General features: G+C 39.8%; 1 protein-coding gene across 2 annotated transcripts in view; it reads left to right on the forward strand.

The window, feature by feature from the left end:
* LOC127563505 (guanylate-binding protein 4-like) overlaps positions 1–16,638 on the forward strand; it is a 54,159-nt gene extending 37,521 nt beyond the window's left edge. For both annotated transcript variants that reach the window (XM_052000032.1, XM_052000033.1), the window contains 2 exons: positions 11,991–12,184; positions 14,393–16,638. In XM_052000032.1, coding sequence (XP_051855992.1) covers positions 11,991–12,184; positions 14,393–14,617 — 419 coding nt within the window. In that variant the 3' untranslated portion in view covers positions 14,618–16,638. The remainder of the gene's footprint in view (positions 1–11,990; positions 12,185–14,392) is intronic.
* The last annotated feature ends 5,371 nt before the right edge of the window (positions 16,639–22,009 follow it).

The raw sequence follows: 22,009 nt of genomic DNA on the forward strand, positions 1-22,009 counted from the left end.
GTCAAGGGCTTCAGGCAAGTAATAGAAGCCAATACCTGGCTAGAAGTGATAAAGTACTTTGTAAGAGTCTGAATAAAAGGAAATTGCTATTTTTGTGCTATGGGTTGCCCCACTCCCAGATAGGACCATTCCTTTGAGTATGGAAAAAAAAAAACATCAGTGGGAATGTGTACTGTTCCTAAAATAACCATCATGGGGAGAACTGCAGTGCTTCCCTCTACCTTTCCCTTTCATGGGGGAAATACTATACCAGGCTATACTACTCCTCTATTTTTGGAGATCAATGAGTTTACCTCTCATGGAAGGATGAAAATTTCTAAAATCTAGGGATTTACTGGCATGTGCTGAGAGTAGCTCTGCCAATTGCTCAGGCATGAGCATTCCCCAAGCAAACCTTGGGGGTTCCTGAGGAGGCAGTCCTCATGAAGAGAGACCCCAAAACTCTGAAAATCCTTAAAGGAGAAAATCTCCTTCAACTCTGCCTCAGTGATGGACCCTGCCCCAAGGACAGACAGTTTCATCTTTGTTAGCTGGGTAGGGTCGGCTCAGTACTGAAACCCATTCAATTAAATTCAAATTCCAGCTCCAATCTGAAACCCAGCTATCAGCCTACTTGGGACTCCACAGACGAGCACCCTTATGCTTATAGCCAAAGTCCCCTTTTATAAAAGAGCCAAACTAAAACCCTCTCTTTGCAGAGATTCCAAACAGGCCAGCCATACCATGCTTGGCACCCCAAGGAGCTTCTGCCCACTGGAATACTCTTTTCCAGTGCCCTCTTCTCTTTACCCTCACCTATTTCTTTAACCAAACTTTAACCTTACTTCCAATCTCCATAATAAACCTCTTTTATCAATCAAAGTTTGGGGGTCTGTAAATTCCTTTATATAGAACTGTGCTGCCAGAAGGAAGTTCCCCAAAAGTCCCTACCCTTGCACCGATCCTGAGGGGTTGCAGGGGAGCCAAAATCCCTCCATTTTGATTCCCTGAACCCTGAACCTGTCACTAGACCTCATTTAACTCCCTGACTACCAGAAACCCTAATTTCATTTGGGTTGCCCAAATCTAAACCTGCTTTGCCAGGGAACTGAATGGGCACCTGTGCATTGATCCAGTTGGCTATCCCTTTTGCCTTGATATTCAATGAAGAAATATTGAATCAGGAAGAATTAAGTCAAGAGCAATGACTGATGAATTCAAGGCTAGAAATCTAGTTTTGGTTGGGGTCATTCCTACTTGGTGACTAAATAATACTGGAGAAGTTCCATCTATCTGGAGGACTGACCTGGGGGACCTACGTTTGCTCTGCTCTTTCCTTTTCTCCTGGCAGCTACAAAGCTGGAACGAATTTTTTTAAGGTTGGCATTAGAAAATATTTCTGTACAAGCCATTTTATCTGGGAAGTACTTAGGCATTTAACTCATTTCTTAAACCCCACACCCATAGATCTGCTTTAGTCTTTCATTTTAGGCTGAGGAAGTTAGAAAGAGCAAGATTTACTTTTGGTTTCAATTTCTCTTGTCCCTCCCACCCTTTCCTTCTTTACTCAAAATCAGAGAAGCTTTTTGAAAAGCAACAGAAAGAAGAGAGGAGAGGAGAAGAGAAAAGAAGAGAGGAGCTGAGAGACAGAAAAAGAGGAAACTTTGAGAGATTTTGGCTTGGAGCCTCATGACACAGGTAAGTGTAATTAGTAAGTTTTCTCTTACCTTTTCTGTTTCTTTTTTCATTGGTAAAAGTGGAGATGAAATGTTGTGTATGTAGACAGGGAATGGGATGACCGGATTTCTTGAGTGACTTAAAAGTGTAGAATCAATGATTCTCAACCTAGTGGAGGGGAAAATACGCTAGAACTGGATTTAAAACTTGCAGATATCACCTAGATAATCTTAGGGACAGTGGCATTTGTTCTTGCTGGGAGAAGGAAGAATATGTAAAGTTTGCCAGCATGCTGGAGTCTATGTCACCTGGGAAGGGAACTGCTCACAAGCAGGGGAGGTGAATTCCCAGAATACTCCAGATGTGATGTGGCTATCAGCCATGGGATAAATATAGACAGAGTGCTAGTATATCCTCACTCCCAATTCTGTGTGAGTGACTCCCAGGAGAGCCCTGCTTGTTCCTGGGTGGTGGTTGGGGTATGGACAGCAGGAATAGTCCTTTTGCTGGGTCTCCTTGGACTCTGTGGGCTCCCTGCTGTTCAGCGGGCTACTGGGAGAATGCTGGGAAGATTCCCAGAGTTTGGTTCCTAAGAAAAGACTTTAATTGCAGGAGTTGTTTTCAATTGTTCATTCATGTCTGATTCTTCATGATCCCATAGGCCTGCGTCTGTAGAGTTTTCCTAGCAAAGATACCATAGTAATCTGTCATTTGCTTGTTCAATAGATAACCTATTGTCAGCCTGTGCTCACCAGCTCAAGACAGTGATCCAGGAGGCAAAGGACAGATTGAGGAAATTCATTAGGGGCAGTCCAAACTAAAGCTTTTTAAAAATGAGCACGGAAAGCAGGAAGAGAAATAACACTAGACTGCATCCGAATTACCTTTAAAGAGGTATTACTTTATTTAAGCCACACAAGAACCCAGTGAAGCCAGCACTTTGCCTTTATGTCCAGTGCACAGATGAAGAACCTGATGTGCAGGAACATTAGGTCTGTGGTTACACATGGGGATGTGTAGCTGACAGGATTCAAGTCCAGATGCTTCCGGTTCTAGACCCAACCCTATAACCACCTGTCCTTATGGCCTCAATAAACTTCATGTTAAGGGATGGCACATCCTGTCCCTTTTCCTTGTGCTTTCCTGACCCAGAACATTCAGGTATTGGTCATTTCATATTGAAGAGAAATGAGAAAAGTCTCCCTGCATTGCCCCACATCATCTAGTGGGAACCATATTATGTGAGCTCAGAGTGGATACAGAGGCAGCTTGCCCTCCATGTTTGACATGATAAAGGAAGCCATGGTCCAAGCTCTGGGAAGTTCCCAAGAGTAAAGATCCATAAACTATCTACATTGGACCAGAAAGCCAGGGGAAACATAGATAAATCAGGCAAAAGGAAACTTGGCTAGAAGTCAGACAGAGAAAGGTGACTGTCCCCACTCCTGGCTTCATATCTTGGCTCCCAGAAATGACAGTAAAGTGCTTTACAGATCTACAACTTGTGTGAGGATTGAGTTCAATGGGGCTTCTGGGCCTAGGGCTTCCCTTACCTTGAGGGACTGAGAATGGCCATTACCTCACTCATTACCTGAGCAGTCTCTAAGGAGCTGTTTCTAGATTCTTTTTGTCAGGTTAGAATTTGGTGTTCTTGTTCACTATGCGGAAAAGAAGCGACTTCCACCAATGAATTTCTGTAATGTGGAGCTCAAATTTCCTTGATGTAATAATATCCTAGGGATGAAATGCTCACTACCACTGCAGCCTACAACAGTTCTGCAATTTATAATCAATCTTAGAAAGATCCGTGGCTCATTGGCAGGTTATGTGACATACCTAGAGTTAGACAGCCAGGCCATGACAGAGATACTATTAATCTATGACTTCTCAATTCCCAAACCAATTCTATCCACTCTGCCATGGTCCCAGTGATCAGTACCATGTTACCGTCAAACCGAGGAGCTCTGTGGTGTCCATAAATTCAGAGGACAAAACAGGAGGCAGGATGTAGAAAATGACGGAGTAATCAGACACCTCAGGATGGAATGCGAGAAGGAAAGGATGGATCAAAATCATGCTAAAGTCACTCAGGCAACCCTAAAAAGGACGAAGCATGAAGCACTAATAAAAAGCTATTTATCTCAAAGTATTGCCCAAGATCGTCCATCTCACACCAACTCATGGCCATGGACCTTGAGGACTTGGATCCACATAACGCAAAGAGATATGGTTATTTCCCCAGATGGAAACTTCTAGCATGGGACTTTCAAAGATTAGAAATAGTTTTCCTTGGAGCTTAGGAATGCTCTAAGGATCAAGAATAAAGACATGGTCAACACAGTGCAGTGGTGCAGGGGATAGATAAGAGTGTTGGGCCAGCAATCAGGAAGACTTATGTTTAACCAGGAAGGTTCTGCTTCAGTTTCCTCATCTGTAAGAATGGACATACTTATTGTACTTATCTCCCAGGCTTGTCATGGGGATAACATTTATAAAAAGTTTTACATCTCTCAAAACAATACAGAAAGATTATTGTGATCGGCATTATTGTTATCATCATTATTATCTGTCATTACCAGCTCTGTGTTCCCAAATACAAAATTTCACAAGTACAGAGCAGTCTCTCTTCTGCTACTATTAATCTGTAACTCACAGAGGCCGTCTCAGTTGAGGATTGTGTAAATTCTGAATCATGATTGCTGCCTAAGGGGCTCCTCTGCATTTACAGGTGACTATGGCATCAGCAGTGTTAATGGAAGCCCCCATATGTTTGGTAGAAAATAATAAGGAAAAGTTGACAATAAACCCCAAAGCCCTAAAGATTCTAACTTCAATCACCCAGCCAGTGGTGGTGGTAGCTATTGCTGGACAGAGCTGTACTGGGAAATCCTACCTGATAAACAGGCTGGGGTCAAAGTCATGTAAGTGGAGTGTCTCAGCTAAGTAGCTATGAGAGTATTTTTGTGGGTTTTTTCAATAGTATTTTGTTTTTCTAATTTCATATACAGATAGCTTTTGCCATTCATTTCTGTAAGATTTTAAGTTTCAATCTTTCCCCTTCCTCTCTTATCTTCTCCCTCCTCAAGAACAGTCTCATAGAGGTTATACATGTACAATGATCTTAAACATATTTCCACATTAGTTGTGTTGTGAAAGAAAAATCAGAATGAAAGGGAAAAACCACGAGCAAAAAGGCAAACAAGCAATCAAAAAAAGTATGGTGCAAATAGTATCCTTTGATTCACATTCAATCTCCATAGTTGTCTCTCTGGATGTTGTTGACATTTTCCACCCAAGGGTATTAGAACTGTCTTCAATCAATGCATTGCTGAGAAGAGCCAAGTCCATCACAGATCATCAGCAGACAATCTTGTTACTCTATGCGATCTGCCCCAGCTTTGCCCACTTTACTCAGCCTCAGTTCACCTAAGTCATCCCAGGCTGTTCTGAAATCAGCCTGCTCTTGGGGTCTCCTGCCACAGGGGGAGAATTGCTATGAGGCAAGTCTGAGACCTAATGAAGGTTTAAAAATTGGCAGAGAGGAAAAGGGGGCGCATTTCAGGCAGAAAAGAAGGGGCCAGGTGGTGGAGGGTCCACCAAAGAGCTAGACCATGCACTGTGACATTTGTGAATGAACTTACCCCAGAATAAGTGTATTCATGACATGGAGATCCATCTGCTCCAGCCCTGAAAATGTCTGCATGTCTTAAAAAACTGACAAGTGTTCCTGTTGCTGTCTTCTGGCAGCTTATCTCCTAGAAACTGCCTCTCTTACCTATTGCCAGCCCTGTGTCTGTGCAGGGTTATGGCTTCTGCTCTGCATTATGACAAGGTGGTTCTCAGACACTCCTGTGATTAATCAGAGCAGGCAGACCACAAGGGAGAAGCATTCTCAACATATTGATTGTTCTGATGCTGATGTAGATGTGGGAGCTGAGTAGAGACCACAGGGGACATTTAATTCATCTCCTCTCTTTTTATAACTGAAGAAACACAGCCCCAGAGAAGCAGAGTGATATTTGCCCAGAGTTACACAGGTAGTAAACAACAGATTTAATATTTGAACCCAGACCATGTTACTCCTGGGTCAGGGCTTTCCATAAGATCCCACATTGGGGCTTGTGTTCTAAAATTTATTTATAATTTAATTAATTGGATACTCTATGCAAAGTGAGCCCTGAACAACATCAACAAGTTAACTTTCAGAGTTGCAGATCAAGGATGTTCCTATTCTAGTGGATTTGCGAGAAAGGTTTTGAGTTACTTTTACCAAGACCTGATGGGAGGGGATGACCAAGATCAAGGTTTTGCTTTGATTCTCCTGGCATATCTTGGCCTAGCTCGGCATGCCTAATGGATTCACTGAGGTTGCATTTGCAGTCTGTTGAGGGCCAGTTGGGCAACAATTATGTCAGGATCATTAAAGGTCAAGCAGGCCTATCTATCTAGGGAACTCCACCAGGACCTGGGAGCACTCATAACACATCAGGATGCCTTCATGTAACACTTCCCATTTGCAGGACAAGAAACGTCCCAACTTTTCCCTTTATCAACCCTGGGTAGGTAATAAAGTTAGTCATTACCAGGCCATAGTCATTACCTGGACAAATTCTCTACAAGCTTCCACCATCAAACCCCCAAATAAACTTGCATAGTCCCAGGAAATCATAGCAGGATTTCATCAGTCACGCCAGCCAGCTCTTCCCTTCCTAAATTTCTCTCTGGGAATCTGGCAAAGTTCCCTGCTATCAGGAAGCTCTCATGGAGCCCCACCTGAACTGTTTTGTTTCTAGGAAACTCCCAGGATGTTACATTCATCTAAAATATTTGTAAAGACCTTTCAGTCATGTGTCTATATAGGAGCTGGCATTCCCACAGCAGCATTCTTGGTAAGGGTTCAAACCCACAAAAGTTGGGTATCTCTGGCTCTCATACTCAAATCGAGCAAATAAATTGTTCAAGACTCTTGTAGGGTCACCCTGCTTTGCTGCAGGCAAAATAAAGATAAATCTGGCAAACTAATGAGTACAGGAATTATAGAACTCAATTGACAAGGATACTTTAAAAGAATCCAAACAATAATAACAAAATAAATGTCAACAAAACAATACCTACCCAAACCTAAATGACAGAAAATAGGGAAAATCAAGATAAGTTTTCTTAAGAAGAAAATATTTTGGCTTATAAGGGAATCAAGAAAAAGTAGGCTCTTTGTATAGATGTTTGGTCCAGGGGCATTCTAGATAAGCCCGCAAAGGGGATAGAATAGTGAACTTGCAGTCAGCAAGACCCAAATTCAAATGTGGACTCACAGGCTGACTTGCAGTGGGATTCTAGGCAAGTCACCTTTTCCTCAAGTGAAATATGGATTTACTATTAGGAGCTCTGTGGCAGATGTTTTGAGGATCAAATGAGATGTTATTTTGAAGAGCTTAGCACAGTGCCAAATATTTGATAACAGCCCATTTCCTTTACTTTCATCTCCCTATTAGGGAGAGTTGGTGGAAGGGCAGCTTTGGGAAATCATTTGCTGACTCAGAATGAAACTGAAACTGGCTCGATTCTAGGAACTCTCTCATTTCTGGGTTGTGTGTGTGTGCTGAGAGGCAGGGGAGGGTGAAACTGGCTTGTGCTCCCTACAGGGTAGAGGCTTTGACTTCCCATGTAGATCAGTTATCCCTTGTCACTTCAGGGCTTAGAAAGTTTCCTGAGGGCGGGTGGGGGAGGAGTCTACAGAAAGTCAGTGACTTCTTCATCCTCTCACAACTGTCCTACATCCACTGATCCATTAGGAGCTTCCTTGTTCTCTGCTAACTCTCCCATGATGCTTTCCTCTCAGCTACTCTATTCTCTAAATTCAGCTTTTTACAGTTGGTCTAAACGCTTTGCATCCGTAAGTGTGGCTGCTACTGTTAAGAAAAAAGATGTTTCCATGCACACCAGAAATTCTCATTGAGCTTGTTTACGAGTTTTATCATAAATCTTACCCCACAAGTCTAATCTCCCAGCTCTGGGTGAGCTGAATGCAATAACTCCTCTGGCCCCAGCTGCTGATACTGGGTAATGTGAGAGTGGGAAGCAGGAAGACCTGAGTGTGAAAGCTGCTTCCTGGCTTTGTCATCCTGGGCTACTAATTTATACACTCCCCCTCCAGTCTCAGTTTGTACCTCTTTCTAATGGAGATAAAAGAAATACATAGCTCAATGGACTTGGCTCTTTTCAGTAAGAAGGTGATTCTAGGAAATTCCAATAGACTCATGATGCAAAGTGCCGTCCACATCCAGAGAGAGAACTACGAAGACTGACTGTAGATGAAAGCATAACATTTTCACCTTTTTGTTGCTATTGTTATTTGTTTGCTTCATTTATTTCCTTTCACCTATTTTCCCCTATTGATCTGTCAAATGTGATGAAAATGAAAATATGTTAAAAGAACTGCACATGTTTAATATATATCAGATTGTTTGCTCCCTCTGGGGTTGGGACATAGGGTCGTGATTTCAAGATATTTTCAGTGGCATTAGTATCCCTGCCAGTATTCCATCAGGAAGTTAGTTACCAGTCTACAATGAAGATAGGACACAATAAGAGATTTGTATCTTTAACTATACAAGGCTTTATGAAGTATGTTAAAGGGAGAGAGGTGACAAGAACAATCATAGAGATGCATAGGAACGTGTGATGGTGTCAGAATTCTTTAGGACAAGTAAGATATGTTTGAGTGAGATATACCCCATCTTCTTCTAGAATTACCTAGGTGAGAAACTAGCGTACTACCTAATGGATATACTTGGCCTTTTTTTCTTTCTTTCTTTCTTTTCTTTTTTCTTTTTTCTTTTTTTTTTTTTTTTGCTGAGGCAATTAGAGTTAAGTGACTCTCCCAGGGTCACACAGCTAGGAAGTAACTTGGGGCATTTTTTAAAAGAGATTGTGGAATCCAAACTCTTAACCTAAAAGATGAGGAAACTGAGGCTTGGAGGCACTGGCCAAAATTTACCTGGGCAGTAAAAGGGCAGAGCTAAAATTTTCACCCAGGGCTTCTGATCCCAAATGCCCATTTTATTTTGGTTGAACCACATAGCCTCTCAAGTATATGCCTTTCTCTTTTCATCAAAATGATCTATTCTCTTACAAGAGCATGAGTCTCTCAGGCTGTGCTTTGGACTGAAGGAAATAATCATTAAAATCAAATCATTCCCTTTTACTGAAATTCCATGCTCACCAACAACTATAGGACATTTGGAAGCATCACCCTCATTTTAAAAGTACACAAAATACAATGCCCTTACAAAAGCTGGGGAAAGTCAGCTACTTGAGGGAATATTCCTCCTTGGGAGAGGTCTCTAGAGTATGAAACTCTGGAACTACTAAAATCGGATTAACTGACCCTCATCAAAAATCTTAATAACCTTTATAACTTTAAGCCTCCTTTTCCTTTGTTCCTGGGATTCAAGAAATTAAGCCCAAAGAATAAGCATTTAAACTCAAAAAAAACAAAAGAAAACATTTTGGTGTCAGTTCCCCCTGTACTATCGCAATATGTGTTGAAACTTGACATTTTCTTACTAAGCCTCAAAGCATTTTCCAGGTGCCAATCTGAGGTTATGTGGAATCCAGGTAAGTTCAGTTCCAGTATGAAATCCTGCACTGTCCACACAAAGTTTGGGAAGAAGCCCACAAATTCTTCAAACTCCTCTTTTCCAGCAGCATTAGGTGAGGATTTGACCTTGATTAGCTTAGTCAGCTCTGTTACATATCTGAGGTCATGGATAAAGAAAAAGCAACACCCCCTTGCACCATCATTTCTCAATCCTGCTTCTCCTTTTACTCTGTTCTCTTCTTTTCACTGAGTCTTATAGACATTCTCTCCCTTCCTGGAGAATGCAGTGATGTCTTTGGCTCAGACTGAGAACCCAGCTGCTGTGCAAAAAGCTGCACAGCATTATGTGGAGCAGATGGCCCTGAAGGTGGACTTCCCCACAGAGACTCTCCAGGACCTTCTAAGTGTGCATACAAAGTGTGAGAAGGAAGCTCTCTCAGTTTTCATGAAGCATTCTTTCAAGGATGACACACACAAGTACCAGAAAGACTTGGTGGTATGTTCTCTCTGTCATTTATCCTTCCTCTTACCTCTCTTTTATGAGTAAACACAGAGACTGGTAAGCCTCTTTCCAATTATTTTGACCTTGGGACCTGTCTCCTTGCTCATGAGAGAAGAGCCTGGTTTCTCCAGAGAGGTAGAGACATGAAGGCCTAAATCTCACTTGCATTGGAAAAATGCTCCCTCCTTTTGACTCACTGAAACGTGTTCTTAGGAGGTAAAATCCCCCCCACTCTCACATTTGCTGACTAGCTGGCATCAGAGAGCTCTCAGAGCACCCTGGAGTTTTTCTCAAGAGCAGACTCATTCATCCCCACACACCTTCCGACCCTACCATCCCCGGCTTCCTTCTAGCAGTATCTCCTGTCAGCCCACATGTCTGCTCTGTCTTACTTAAGTTTGCAGCACTTATTTGGACTAATCCAAAGAGAGAACCATTAGGATAGGATTTCAGGATTGGCAGGGACATGGAAGATCATTTGATGTAATCACTTGTGGAGAATGAGGATTTGTCATGGTGATTAATCTATGGAGTAGGAGATTTAAAACCAGACTTCATGTCTCCAAGCTCCCAAGTCAGGATTTGGTTTTCATTTGACTCCACTAGACATTTTACCAAAAACAAAAAAAAAACCCCACCCAAAACCAAACAATAGACTTGGTTTCTTAAGCTCTCCCTTTACAATGAAATAGGGCATTTAAAATACCTGTCTAACTCTGAGACATCGTGTCAATCATCTTCTGTTATTATTACGACTATTATAACCCATCCTTTTTTCTTTCTTTATATTTCACTGGAAGCAAATCTTAGAAACTGAAAAATATGGTTTCATACGTCAAAATGAAGAAGTATCAACCAAATACTGTGAAACTCAGCTTGAGAACCTCTCATGGTCCCTGAAAGAAGACATTTCTAATGGCATCTTTTCTGTGCCAGGGGGTTACAATATCTACAGGAAAGAAAGAGAAGAAATAATAAACAAGTATCATCAACTGTCCAGGAAAGGGCTAAAGGTGAGGAAAGACCAGGAGGCCAGGAATGATGGTGTTCCATTGTTTCCACTGGGCATTGGGGCAGTGACTGTCTCCTATCAATAACATTCAAGAAGAGAAAATCTAGAGCTCTGGGGATTTTTAGTTCACATCTCACCTAGAAGTTCTTGACAGAAATCCCTTCTTCCTGCCTAGAGAATAAGCTATGTAGGAAGCTGGGCCATAAGAGGTCCTAAGAGGCCAGACCTAATGCAGGCTGCCCTGGTAGCTCAGGTTCCGGCTTAGAATGAATTGTGATGTCCACAGCTGGAACTCCTGATCGCCTGGCTTTTTGTTACACTGACCAGTGTTTAGTCTCTTGAGATCATCATGTACCCAAATGTTTTCAATACTTTTTAAGAAAATGAACACTCTAGCCTATAGGCAGACACTGCTCCTGCCCCAGAGAGTACATCCTTCCCAGGAACTGAAGTGGTCTGAGGAAGATTATGTGTTTCTGCTTACTTGCTTGTCCAGGCAGATGAGGTCCTCCAAAGGTTTCTAGAGTCATTGGCAGTGACAGAAGATTCCATCCTGCAGATAGATCAAGCTCTCACTGAACAAGAGAAAGCCCTGGAAGGTATAAGAAGCTGTGCTGGGTGCTCCTAATTCTCTCAGCTTTCTTGACTTTCAATGACTTCCTATTACCTCTAAGATCACATATGAATTCCTCCATTTAACATATAAAGTCCAACACAAATTGACCCTTTGCTACCTGTTGTTGTCGTCATATAATTTGTTCTTCCCTTTGCCTGCTGTTTTAGCACTACTTTCCTCCTATTCTTGCAGTGCTCAGACACACCAAGCCATCTCTCTTCTCCAGGCCTTTCCAGTAGCTATTAATGCTCTGAAAACATTGCCTCTCACTAATCTTAACTCCCTCAGTTAAATCAGTTAAATTCCACTTCCTTCAAAAGACTTTCCCTCATCCCTTCTGCTGTTAATGTGATTTTCCACCTCCTCCATTCATATTGCCTTTTCTTCATTATCATGTTTCTTGAATTTACATAATGATTTCAATGTGGACTCTTCCATTAGAATATCATCTTCTTCCAGGCAAAAATTGTTTTTATATTTTTTTGACTATCAAGTGGTTAGCACAGGGCCTAGGAAGCACTTATTAAAGAATTGTTCACTAACTAACAGGAGATGAATACTTATTTTACTTATTTAATCTCAAACTTTCTATTCCCTCCAAAAGTTGAACAGATCAAAAGAGAAGCAGCTGAGAAAGAAAAGAAGTTGTTGAAACAGCAACAAGTTGAAATGCAGCAAAAGATGGAAGCTCAGCAGAGAAGTTTTGAAGAAAACATGAATCAATTCAAAAGGAAGATTGTGGAAGATAGATACAAGATCCTGGAAGAACAGAAAATGATTCTGGACTCTAAATTGAAGGTACAGGGAGACTGGGATCAGTGGCTATTCTTGGGATATAACACCACCACCATGGCAGGAAAGGGACAGGCAGACAAACAGGGAAAGCAAATTTGTCTTAATGTGACACAGCATGGTGAAGGACAAGGACCCAAGACTTTTTATCAGAAGTCCTAGGCTTCAGCCCTTTTCTCTTTCCTATGCTCAGTTTCCTCACCTGTAATATAGGGTCATTAGCATCTACCTCACTCAGTGCAAATACTTGCTGTTTTGTGTCCAGTGAGTTTTGTGTCACTCATAGAACATCTCCAACTCTCCCAATGAGTTGCCCAGGCAAGTCTTTACCAAGCTCAAGTCATTCTTCAAGTCTTCATCTCTGAAAGTCAAAGTTCTGAAGCCCCCACCAAAGTCTGGGCTTTTCTAGTCACTCAGAAGACACAATTAGTTCAAAGCTAAGACCTAATTCCCAGAAGCTTTTTCTGCTGCATCCCTTTTATACAAGTCTTACAAATCAGCACACACCCATCTGTCCAGAAAACATCCCTCAGTGGTTTTTCTCTCGTGAAAGATCCAGGAATTCCTCTGAACCTTAATTGAAATGGGCTTCCCCGCCCCCTCCTCCCAGTAGGAGATTCTGGAACCCAGGAACCAAACTCTCTGGAACAAAGATCTAGGGCCATCCCAACTACTTTGTGCATTCAGCTTTAAAACTAATTTTTGAATTTTATCAGTAATCACCCTCATCACACCTGTCAGGATCTATTTTGTCTTGAGGGCAGAAAATCCTGTCAATTTTCCTCACTAAAGTCATTTCAGTCAGCATCTCTTATGCAAACTGTAGAGCACTAAATTCAGGTCCCTCTGCCATCTTAGTGTGGCAATCCCATAATCTTTTGCTCTTTTCTAAGAATGTAAGAATGAATGAGCCGCCCTATGGCCTCAGTGATGGAGGTGGCTACAGTGACATTTCTTCTACCAATACAATCAGCATCACCCTGCAGGAAAAGGCTGAGAGTACAGAAAATGACATGAACTTTTCAGGTCCTGTGATTAGGACTTCTAATCCCTTAACATAAAGTAAAAAATCTCCATGCTAAGGATAATGGCCAGTGCAAGTTACCTCCAGAGCCTCCTGAGGTTTAGAGCTGCTAGGATGAATCCAAGTATCCCAGACTGGGCTGATTGTAATCTCCTACCTGAGCCCCAAGCTGCTGGGTCGTGGAACAAGAACATATCCAGTGACTGATCAGGTTCCCTTAGAACCATTATCAATAAGGCCCTGCCTAAAGTGCCATGGAATAGAGAAGGCACTGACTAAATTCACAGAAACTGGCCAGAGCTAGCCCAGGCTAGTAAGAGAGGTTAGATGACCATCCACATTACTTTCATTGTTGAGCAAAGAGTCAAATCCCTTTGAAGTTGACTTGAGCCCATCCTGAGTCACTCTCCAGATCAGTGGTTCTCAAACTTTTGTTCTCAGTATCTTCATGTTGTTAAAAAACTATCGAGGATCTGTTCAGAGTTTTTGTTCACATGGGTTATATTTATAGCTATTTATACTATTAGAAATAAAAATAATTTTATACTTGTAGACCCTCTGAAAGGGTTTCAGAGACCCCCAACAATTCTTTGGACTATACTTTGAAGACCACTGCTCTAGATAGTTATTTAATGCCTCTTTTTTTCTAACATCTGGGCCACTTGACTAGAAATTGAGAATAATGCTGAAGATGAGAGCTAGCATTTAAATATCAAGGTAAGGCTTGCAAAGTAAACATTAGCTCACAATAAGCTGGGTAGTTGGGGCTATTATAGATTGGGGAACATAAGTCCAGTTACAACTAGTAAGAGTCAGAAGCAGGATTCAAATTCAGGTCATCCTTATTCTAAATCAGCACTGTACGGCTGAGCTCCTCCCCACTCTTTAGGAACATGATTCTAACCCAAATGGCCTGGTGCTCAGCTGAGCATTGGCCCTGAGCTCCAGCTTTTTGTCTCTGGTAATTGAGAAGTACTGAGTCATTGAAGAGAATTCCTAAATTTCTGAATGTTTTTTTCCATTGCCCAGGAGCATCCCTTGAGGAGAAATCTTCACTGAATTTTCCCCTTCCTCTAATCTACTTAAATCTCACACTTCATCTAGCAGAAATACATGAGGTGACTGGTTCTTGGTAGAACCGGACGGCCAGAAGTAACATGCTAATATGTTGGTGTCTTGTCTTGTCTTAGGAACAAAAGAAGCTGATGGAGGAAGGCTTTCAAATGAAAGCTGCAGAGATGAACATAACAATTGAAGACCTACAAGCAAAGATTAAGGATATTGAGAATCAAAATTCCAGCTGGATGCCCATGCTTTTAGATACAGCTGGCACTATAATGATGGTCATGTTACCTGGTGAAGGAAAAATCGCTGGTCTGCGGTTAAAGGCATTAGCCACTTCTTTATCCAAATAAGTTTCAGTTTCCCCCCAAAAAATATCGAGTAATGCTATCCCACCTAAAAAATATGGAGTTAAGATCTCCTTGTGTATGAATGTGAGGCTTTTGGAGAATCACCCTGCTCCTTCATACTTGTGTGTGGTCCTTAACATACAGCCTACATTAGCATACCTCAGAGACAGCAATGTCTCATTGTCCCTAACAAGGCAGTACTTAAAGTCAGGAAGACCTGAGTTCAAATTTGACATCAGCCAATTATAAGCCAACTTCTAGGACCCTAAGAAAGTCACTGAAACTCTGTGTTTTTGCTTTCTCGTCATAAAATGGGATAACAATATATTCACAGGTTTTTGTGAGGATAAAGAATAAAGTTATTTTGAAACCTTAATATGCTATAAAAATGCTAACTATTAACATTATGAAATGCTTTACTCTAGAGATCTGCGCAAACTCACCCTGAAGAAGTGACTTATACCAAGAACTTTTGATTGCAGATATGTTCTGACCACTACAGAGGTCAACTCTCTTGACCCCTCTTTAGAGAAAACACAGAAATTTGTCCTGTGATACTTTTTAAAAGTCCAGGTGGAGTCCTGATTTCAAAACCCCCACTTATACTCTGAAGTTATCAATAAAAAGTGTTTGGGGTTTAAAATGGGGAAGACTGATAATCAGTACCTTGCGTGTTTAGCTTTATAATCACTTATCAGCTGTCAGTTATTTTAATTGTATAAAAAGTAACTCTGTGACTTACTAGAAGAATATAGACCCATATCTGTGTGCAACCAAAGTATAAGGTAGTCCCAGGGATATTCTCGTGTTAGTGATAAGAAGTATAACTCTAATCATTATAAAGCATATGGCCATACTAATCATTTTTATAATGAAATGTAATGAGCTCTTGAGCTTATGATGTAAAAGGGTCCTGTGTGAGCCAAAATCCTGTTTCATTAAACAGCATATTAAGTATAATATAACTAATCAGATCACAGTTTATGTAAATCAAGAGAACTATAAATAAGTGTGAAACTTGTATATCTGGGTCTCAGACCATTCTGGGCAGACTCTAGACTCTACCTTTGTTTCACTTAAAGGCTGGTTTCTTGGCCCAGAAAGACTTCTCAGGTTTTTTTTTCCTTACAATTTTTATCACAAGATCAGAGCTCAAATGACAACCCTGATATTTACTTCCTATGTGACTGATCTTGGATACATCCCTTAACTTTCCCCACTCTCAGTTTTCTCCTCTGTGAAATAAACAGGCTGAGCTAGATGATTTCTTGTGACTCTTCTAGCTCGAAATCTCATTTCTTTTTGGTTGATATTAGATAGGAATCCCATGAATCCTGTCTCTACTGTTATCCAGAAGATGTTCAATATTGAGTTTCCTAGTCCAATAAACTGACTTGGCAAGTTGTACCCTTAGAATCTCCTCTCAAAGGGAGTTTTTTTGACCTAATAAATGAATTTTATATGGGGAAATGCCTGGTAAAAAGACTGAATGTTTGCAACTTCTAACTAGCTAACTTCTAACTCAGAGGTTTCCAAACTTTCTGGGGCATCCAAACTGTCCCATATGTCATCTGGGCTTTGAGTTAAGTTTCCTCAGAGGGAGAGGGAAGAAGCAATGATGCCATCAGTATAGCCTTACTTGACAGACCAATCAGATTCCAATAGCCTCTGGCCCATTCCCAATGTTCTTGTTTTTCATCATCTCTAATAGCAATCTGCATATTGGTCCTGGTAGGAAAGGACCAGAGCACAGGGGACTCAAGAGACAAAGTAAACTAGCAAAAAGATGCAACTATTTCAATATTAAGTTCTATAGGCTTCATTTCACCTGGGGTGTTTATCCCTATGGATTTACAGATTTATTATCTATATATAGAGATAGATATAGATTTATTAGCCCTAAGTAATAAAGATTATTCCCAGACTTTTTCTCTGATCAAAATAGTTTCAGGACCCTCTCCCACCAGGGAAAATCTCTTTGTTCTCTATCAATTTGAGTAAGAAAATAAAATACTTTAACCAAATTGGATTTCAAGGGGCATTTTTATTTCAGAAGAATGAAAAGACAAAATAAAGGGGAAATAATAAGGTTATCAAATGCATCCTTGCTGGTCTAATAGCCCATGAGAAACAAATATTTGTCTATCTTTCCTTTCTCCTCTTATCCCTTGGATAAAAGGAATTGGCAAGTAACTGTCCCATATGTCATCTGGGCTTTGAGTTAAGTTTCTTCAGAGGGAGAGGGAAGAAGCAATGATGCCATCAGTATAGCCTTACTTGATAGACCAATCAGATTCCAATAACCTCTGGCCCATTCCCAATGTTCTTGTTTTTCATCATCTCTAATAGCAATCTGCATATTGGTCCTGGTAGGAAAAGACCAGAGCACAGGGGACTTAAAAGAGACAAAGTCAGTATATACATTACCCTCACTCCTCTATCTTCTCCATGCCTCCTATTCATCTACTGTCTTCCTAGAAGCCTCTGACATCCTTCTTCTCACTAGTGTTCTCCTTAATGCTCAGGTCAATACCATAAATTCTATGAAATCTGGGTAGAAGTAAGTTTTCCTAGATACTTTTTGGATATTGAGCTTTCCCTGGTCTAGAATAACAAACTATAGATTATACACAACTGGGACATTGGTCTTAAATCATAGATTCATTTTCCCGGATACTGGATGAGGGGCATAAGTACCCAAAATGTGGGAGGAAACCTCCCAAAACCAAACTAGGAGAGCTTCCATATAATAATAAGACTCTCTGACATAAAGGGGATATTTGGGTGGGTTGGTAATAAGTGATAACATACTGTGAGATATGGCTTTGTCTTTGCAATCACTGTTCACAAATACTAAGGGAAATTAAAAGTGTCAGAGGTATTGTACTGATACAGTGAGTGTTTAAGGAACACTCAAAAACACTGAGAGTTTAAGAAAAACTACTGAGTTGCAATGAGTCCTTTCAAGGTAAAGGCCTTGAAGGCTGCATTGGAGTTTTAAGAAAGGCCTGTGATGCCAAATAACATGATCAGGAAGGAAGATGATGTAAACATTGCCCTAAGGGAGCTTTCTGAGACAGTTGAGTATTCCATTTTTTTAAAAAAAATTAAATTATAGCTTTTTATTGACAGAACATATGCATGGGTAATTTTTTACAACATTGTCCCTTGCACTCACTTCTGTTCCAATTTTTCCTTTCCCTTCCTCCACCCCCACCCCTAGGTGGCAGGCAGTCTTATACTTGTTAAACATGTTAAAGTGAATATTCCAAATTTTTAAGAGTGTTTTCCTGGGAAAGTGGAATTTTTAAAGTACTTAGAAAATTCTCAGTATCACAATGAATTTGTGAAGACACTGACCTCTATGCTAAGTAAGGAATAAGCACCATGGAGAAGGGCTTGGATTCTCTCCAACATGAAACCAAATGTGGATAGCTTCTGTCTCTGTTGCATCTATTATATCCTGTTGTTAAGTCAAAGAGTACAAAAGAAGATTGTTACATGGTGAACTTTTAAGTTCATGAGAGCAAGCATCCCAAGTCTGGGAGCATAATTATGCTAAGATTTGCTAGAAACCATACAGCAAGGACTGGAGTCCTGAGCAACCTGTTTGGCTCAGACTAGCATAGAGATATCCAATAGGGAGTCACAGTGAATTAACCATCGATATGGTAAATTCAGAAGCACACTTGTGGGAGGGGACAAATTCTATGTTGAACCTGCTTTAAGTTTTAACCTTTTCTTGCCAGAAAAAGAGGTGATAAAGGAAAGAGTGTGACCGTTCTGCTGTGGGAAAATATTTGAACTTCCAATCTTACTAGGTCTTCAAGATAAATATCCACTGAAAGAGAGACCTGGTCTTAATCCTTTTCTTGTTGGGATGAAGGGACTTGTGTAGAAACTATGAACTATACCATATAAGATTATCCATATATGGACAGCTCATAGTGGAGAGTTTTGATTAAAGGGGATCCACTGAAGAAGGAAATGGTAAGTGATTACACTATCTTTGCTAATGCAACCCCATGATCAGTATTAAAAGATATATCAGCTGAAGATGAACCCCTCAGGTTGGAAGGTGCCCAAAACATTACAAAGAAAAACTCCAAGTAGACTAAAAATAGATCCAGCAAGAATGGAGTAGCTGGGCTAAAGCTAAAAGGAAAACTCAGCTGTGGATGTGTCTGGTGATAAAGGAAAAGTCCGTTGCTATAAAGATCAATATTGCTTAGGAATTTGGCTATGACATAAGCTAAGGGGGGTGTTGTAAAAACAGGTGATAGAAAGATTAAACATTGGCATATAGATTATCAGTGAATTTAAATGGATGAGAACAGGCAAATTTAATTTAATCATTACTACTATGATATATTACTGTGGGCCAAAATCCCTTAGGAAATATGACATTGCCCTCATTATCAATAAAAGGGATAAGAGAAGCAGAATTGGGATATAATCTTAAAAATATCAGAATGACATCTGACCAACCATTTAATATCACAGTAATATAAGTCTATGCTTCAACCACTGATGTCAAAGAGATCGGAGTTGTTCAGTTCAATAAAGTTCTATAAAGTTTTTTAGAAATAACACCAAAGAAGATGCTTCAGTCATAATGGGGATTGGAATGTTAAAGCAGGAGATCAAAAAATAGTTGGAATAACAGGCAAATGTGACTTTGGGATACAAAATTATATTTGAAAGAGACTAAAGAATTTTGTCAAGATAACTCACTGGTGTTAAAAAAATTTTCTTTTTCAACAATACAAAAGGTGACTCAACATATAGATATCCTCAAATGGTCAATACTATAATTGAATTTATTACAAAATTTGCTAGCAAAGATGGAGAAATTCTATACAGTCAGATAAAACAAAAACTGGAAGTGACTATGATCATGTCCTCAGATCATGAGCTTCTTATTGTAAAATTTAGACTTAAATTGAAGAAAGTGGAAAAAATAGACAGTATAATAAGTAGTACCTAAATAATATTCCTTATTGATATGGATAGCTGAGGAGAAAGGAATGTAAAAGAGAAAGGAGAAAGGGGAAGATATCCAAAATGAATGCAGAAATCCAGTAAATAAAATGGAGAGAGAAAAAGATTTTCTTAAATGAGCAATGCAAAGAAGTAGAAGGTGTGGTTACTGATCATGGTTATAAGTGATGTTAAAATCTTTCTTGTATAGTTTTTCTATGTATTCCAGCTACTTCATTTCAACCTCTCCTGCTTCTGTTAATCATCTAGCCTTTTTGTCTTTTATCATTCCCACTTTTGCATGAAATATTCCCTTGATCTTCTAATTTTCTTGAAGAGATTTCTTGTCTTTCCCATTTTATTATTTTCTTCTATTTCTTTGAATTTTCTTGGCTATTTGTAATGCCTCATCAGAAAAAAATTGCTTTCTTAACTTTCCTTTTCTTTAGGATATTTTTATTTTTGCTTCTTCCTCTACATTATTGTGAATTTCTATTCATAGTTCTTCAGGTACGTGATCTTCCAGATTTGATCTCTTAAATCTATTAATTAAATCCACTTTTTAAATTAGGCATGGACCCACACTTAACACCATATACCAAGATAAGATCAAAATGGGTCCATGACCTAGGCATAAAGAACGAGATTATAAATAAATTAGAGGAACATAGGATAGTTTATCTCTCAGACTTGTGGAGGAGAAAGAAATTTGTGACCAAAGATGAACTAGAGACCATTACTGATCACAAAATAGAAAATTTTGATTACATCAAATTAAAAAGCCTTTGTACAAACAAAACTAATGCAAACAAGATTAGAAGGGAAGCAACAAACTGGGAAAACATCTTCACAGTTAAAGGTTCTGATAAAGGCTTCATTTCCAAAATATATAGAGAACTGACTCAAATTTATAAGAAATCAAGCCATTCTCCAGTTGATAAATGGTCAAAGGATATGAACAGACAATTTTCAGAGGATGAAATTGAAACTATTACCACTCATATTAAAGAGTCTTCCAAATCATTATTGATCAGAGAAATGCAAATTAAGACAACTCTGAGATACCACTACACACCTGTCAGATTGGCTAAGATGACAGAAAAAAAATAATGATGAATGTTGGAGGGGATGCGGGAAAACTGGGACACTAATGCATTGTTGGTGGAGTTGTGGACGAATCCAACCATTCTGGAGAGCAATCTGGAATTATGCCCAAAAAGTTATCAAATTGTGCATACCCTTTGATCCAGCAGTGTTTCTATTGGGCTTATATCCCAAAGAAATACTAAAGAAGGGAAAGGGACCTGTATGTGCCAAAATGTTTGTAGCAGCCCTATATGTAGTGGCTAGAAACTGGAAAACGAATGGATGCCCATCAATTGGAGAATGGCTGGGTAAATTGTGGTATATGAATGTTATAGAATATTATTGTTCTGTAAGGAATGACCAGCAGGATGAATACAGAGAGGACTGGAGAGACTTACATGAACTAATGCTAAGTGAAATGAGCAGAACCAGGAGATCATTATACATTTCGACAACAATATTGTATGAGGACATATTTTGATGGAAGTGGATTTCTTTGACAAAGAGACCTAACTGAGTTTCAATTGATAAATGACGGACAGAAGCAGCTACACCCAAAGAAAGAACACTGGGAAACGAATGTGAACTATCTGCATTTTTGTTGTTCTTCCCGGGTTATTTATACCTTCTGAATCCAATTCTCCCCATGCAACAAGAGAACTGTTCGGTTCTGCAAACATATATTGTATCTAGGATATACTGCAACATATCCAACATATATAGGACTGCTTGCCATCTAGGGGAGGAGGTGGAGGGAGGGAGGGGAAAAATCGGACCAGAAACGAGTGCAAGGGATAATGTTGTAAAAAAAATTACCCTGGCATGGATTCTGTCAATATAAAGTAATTATTAAATAAAAATTTTTTAAAAATCCACTTTTTAGAAGTTAAGTATTTTGGCCACATAATGAGAAGAAAGGATCCATTAGAAAAGATCAGCTTTGGGAGAAAAGCTGAAGGAGAAAGCAATAGGGGACAGCAGAAGATGGGATGGATAAATAATGTCATGGAAGCAATGAACTTGAAATTCAACAGACTTTAGAAGATAAAGGACAAAAGAGCCTATTGTGCTATGGTCCATGAGTTTACAAAGAATTAGACATGACTGAACGACTGAACAACAACAACAACAACTTTAGTACTAACAGGTTAAATAAAACTGGAGTGATGATAACTAGAGTTTAGCATTTTAGGAGAACACAAAAATAGGGGCTTGATCTGATAGAATTAGAAAATGATCCCAAACCTTGAGAGACATCCATTGAAATCTGAGGATTTCAGGTTCCTACAAATACACTTTAAAGAAGAAATAGTCTGGCTCAGGACCATA

Source organism: Antechinus flavipes, chromosome 4 (assembly GCF_016432865.1).
Source record: "Antechinus flavipes isolate AdamAnt ecotype Samford, QLD, Australia chromosome 4, AdamAnt_v2, whole genome shotgun sequence".
Lineage (NCBI taxonomy): Eukaryota > Metazoa > Chordata > Mammalia > Dasyuromorphia > Dasyuridae > Antechinus > Antechinus flavipes.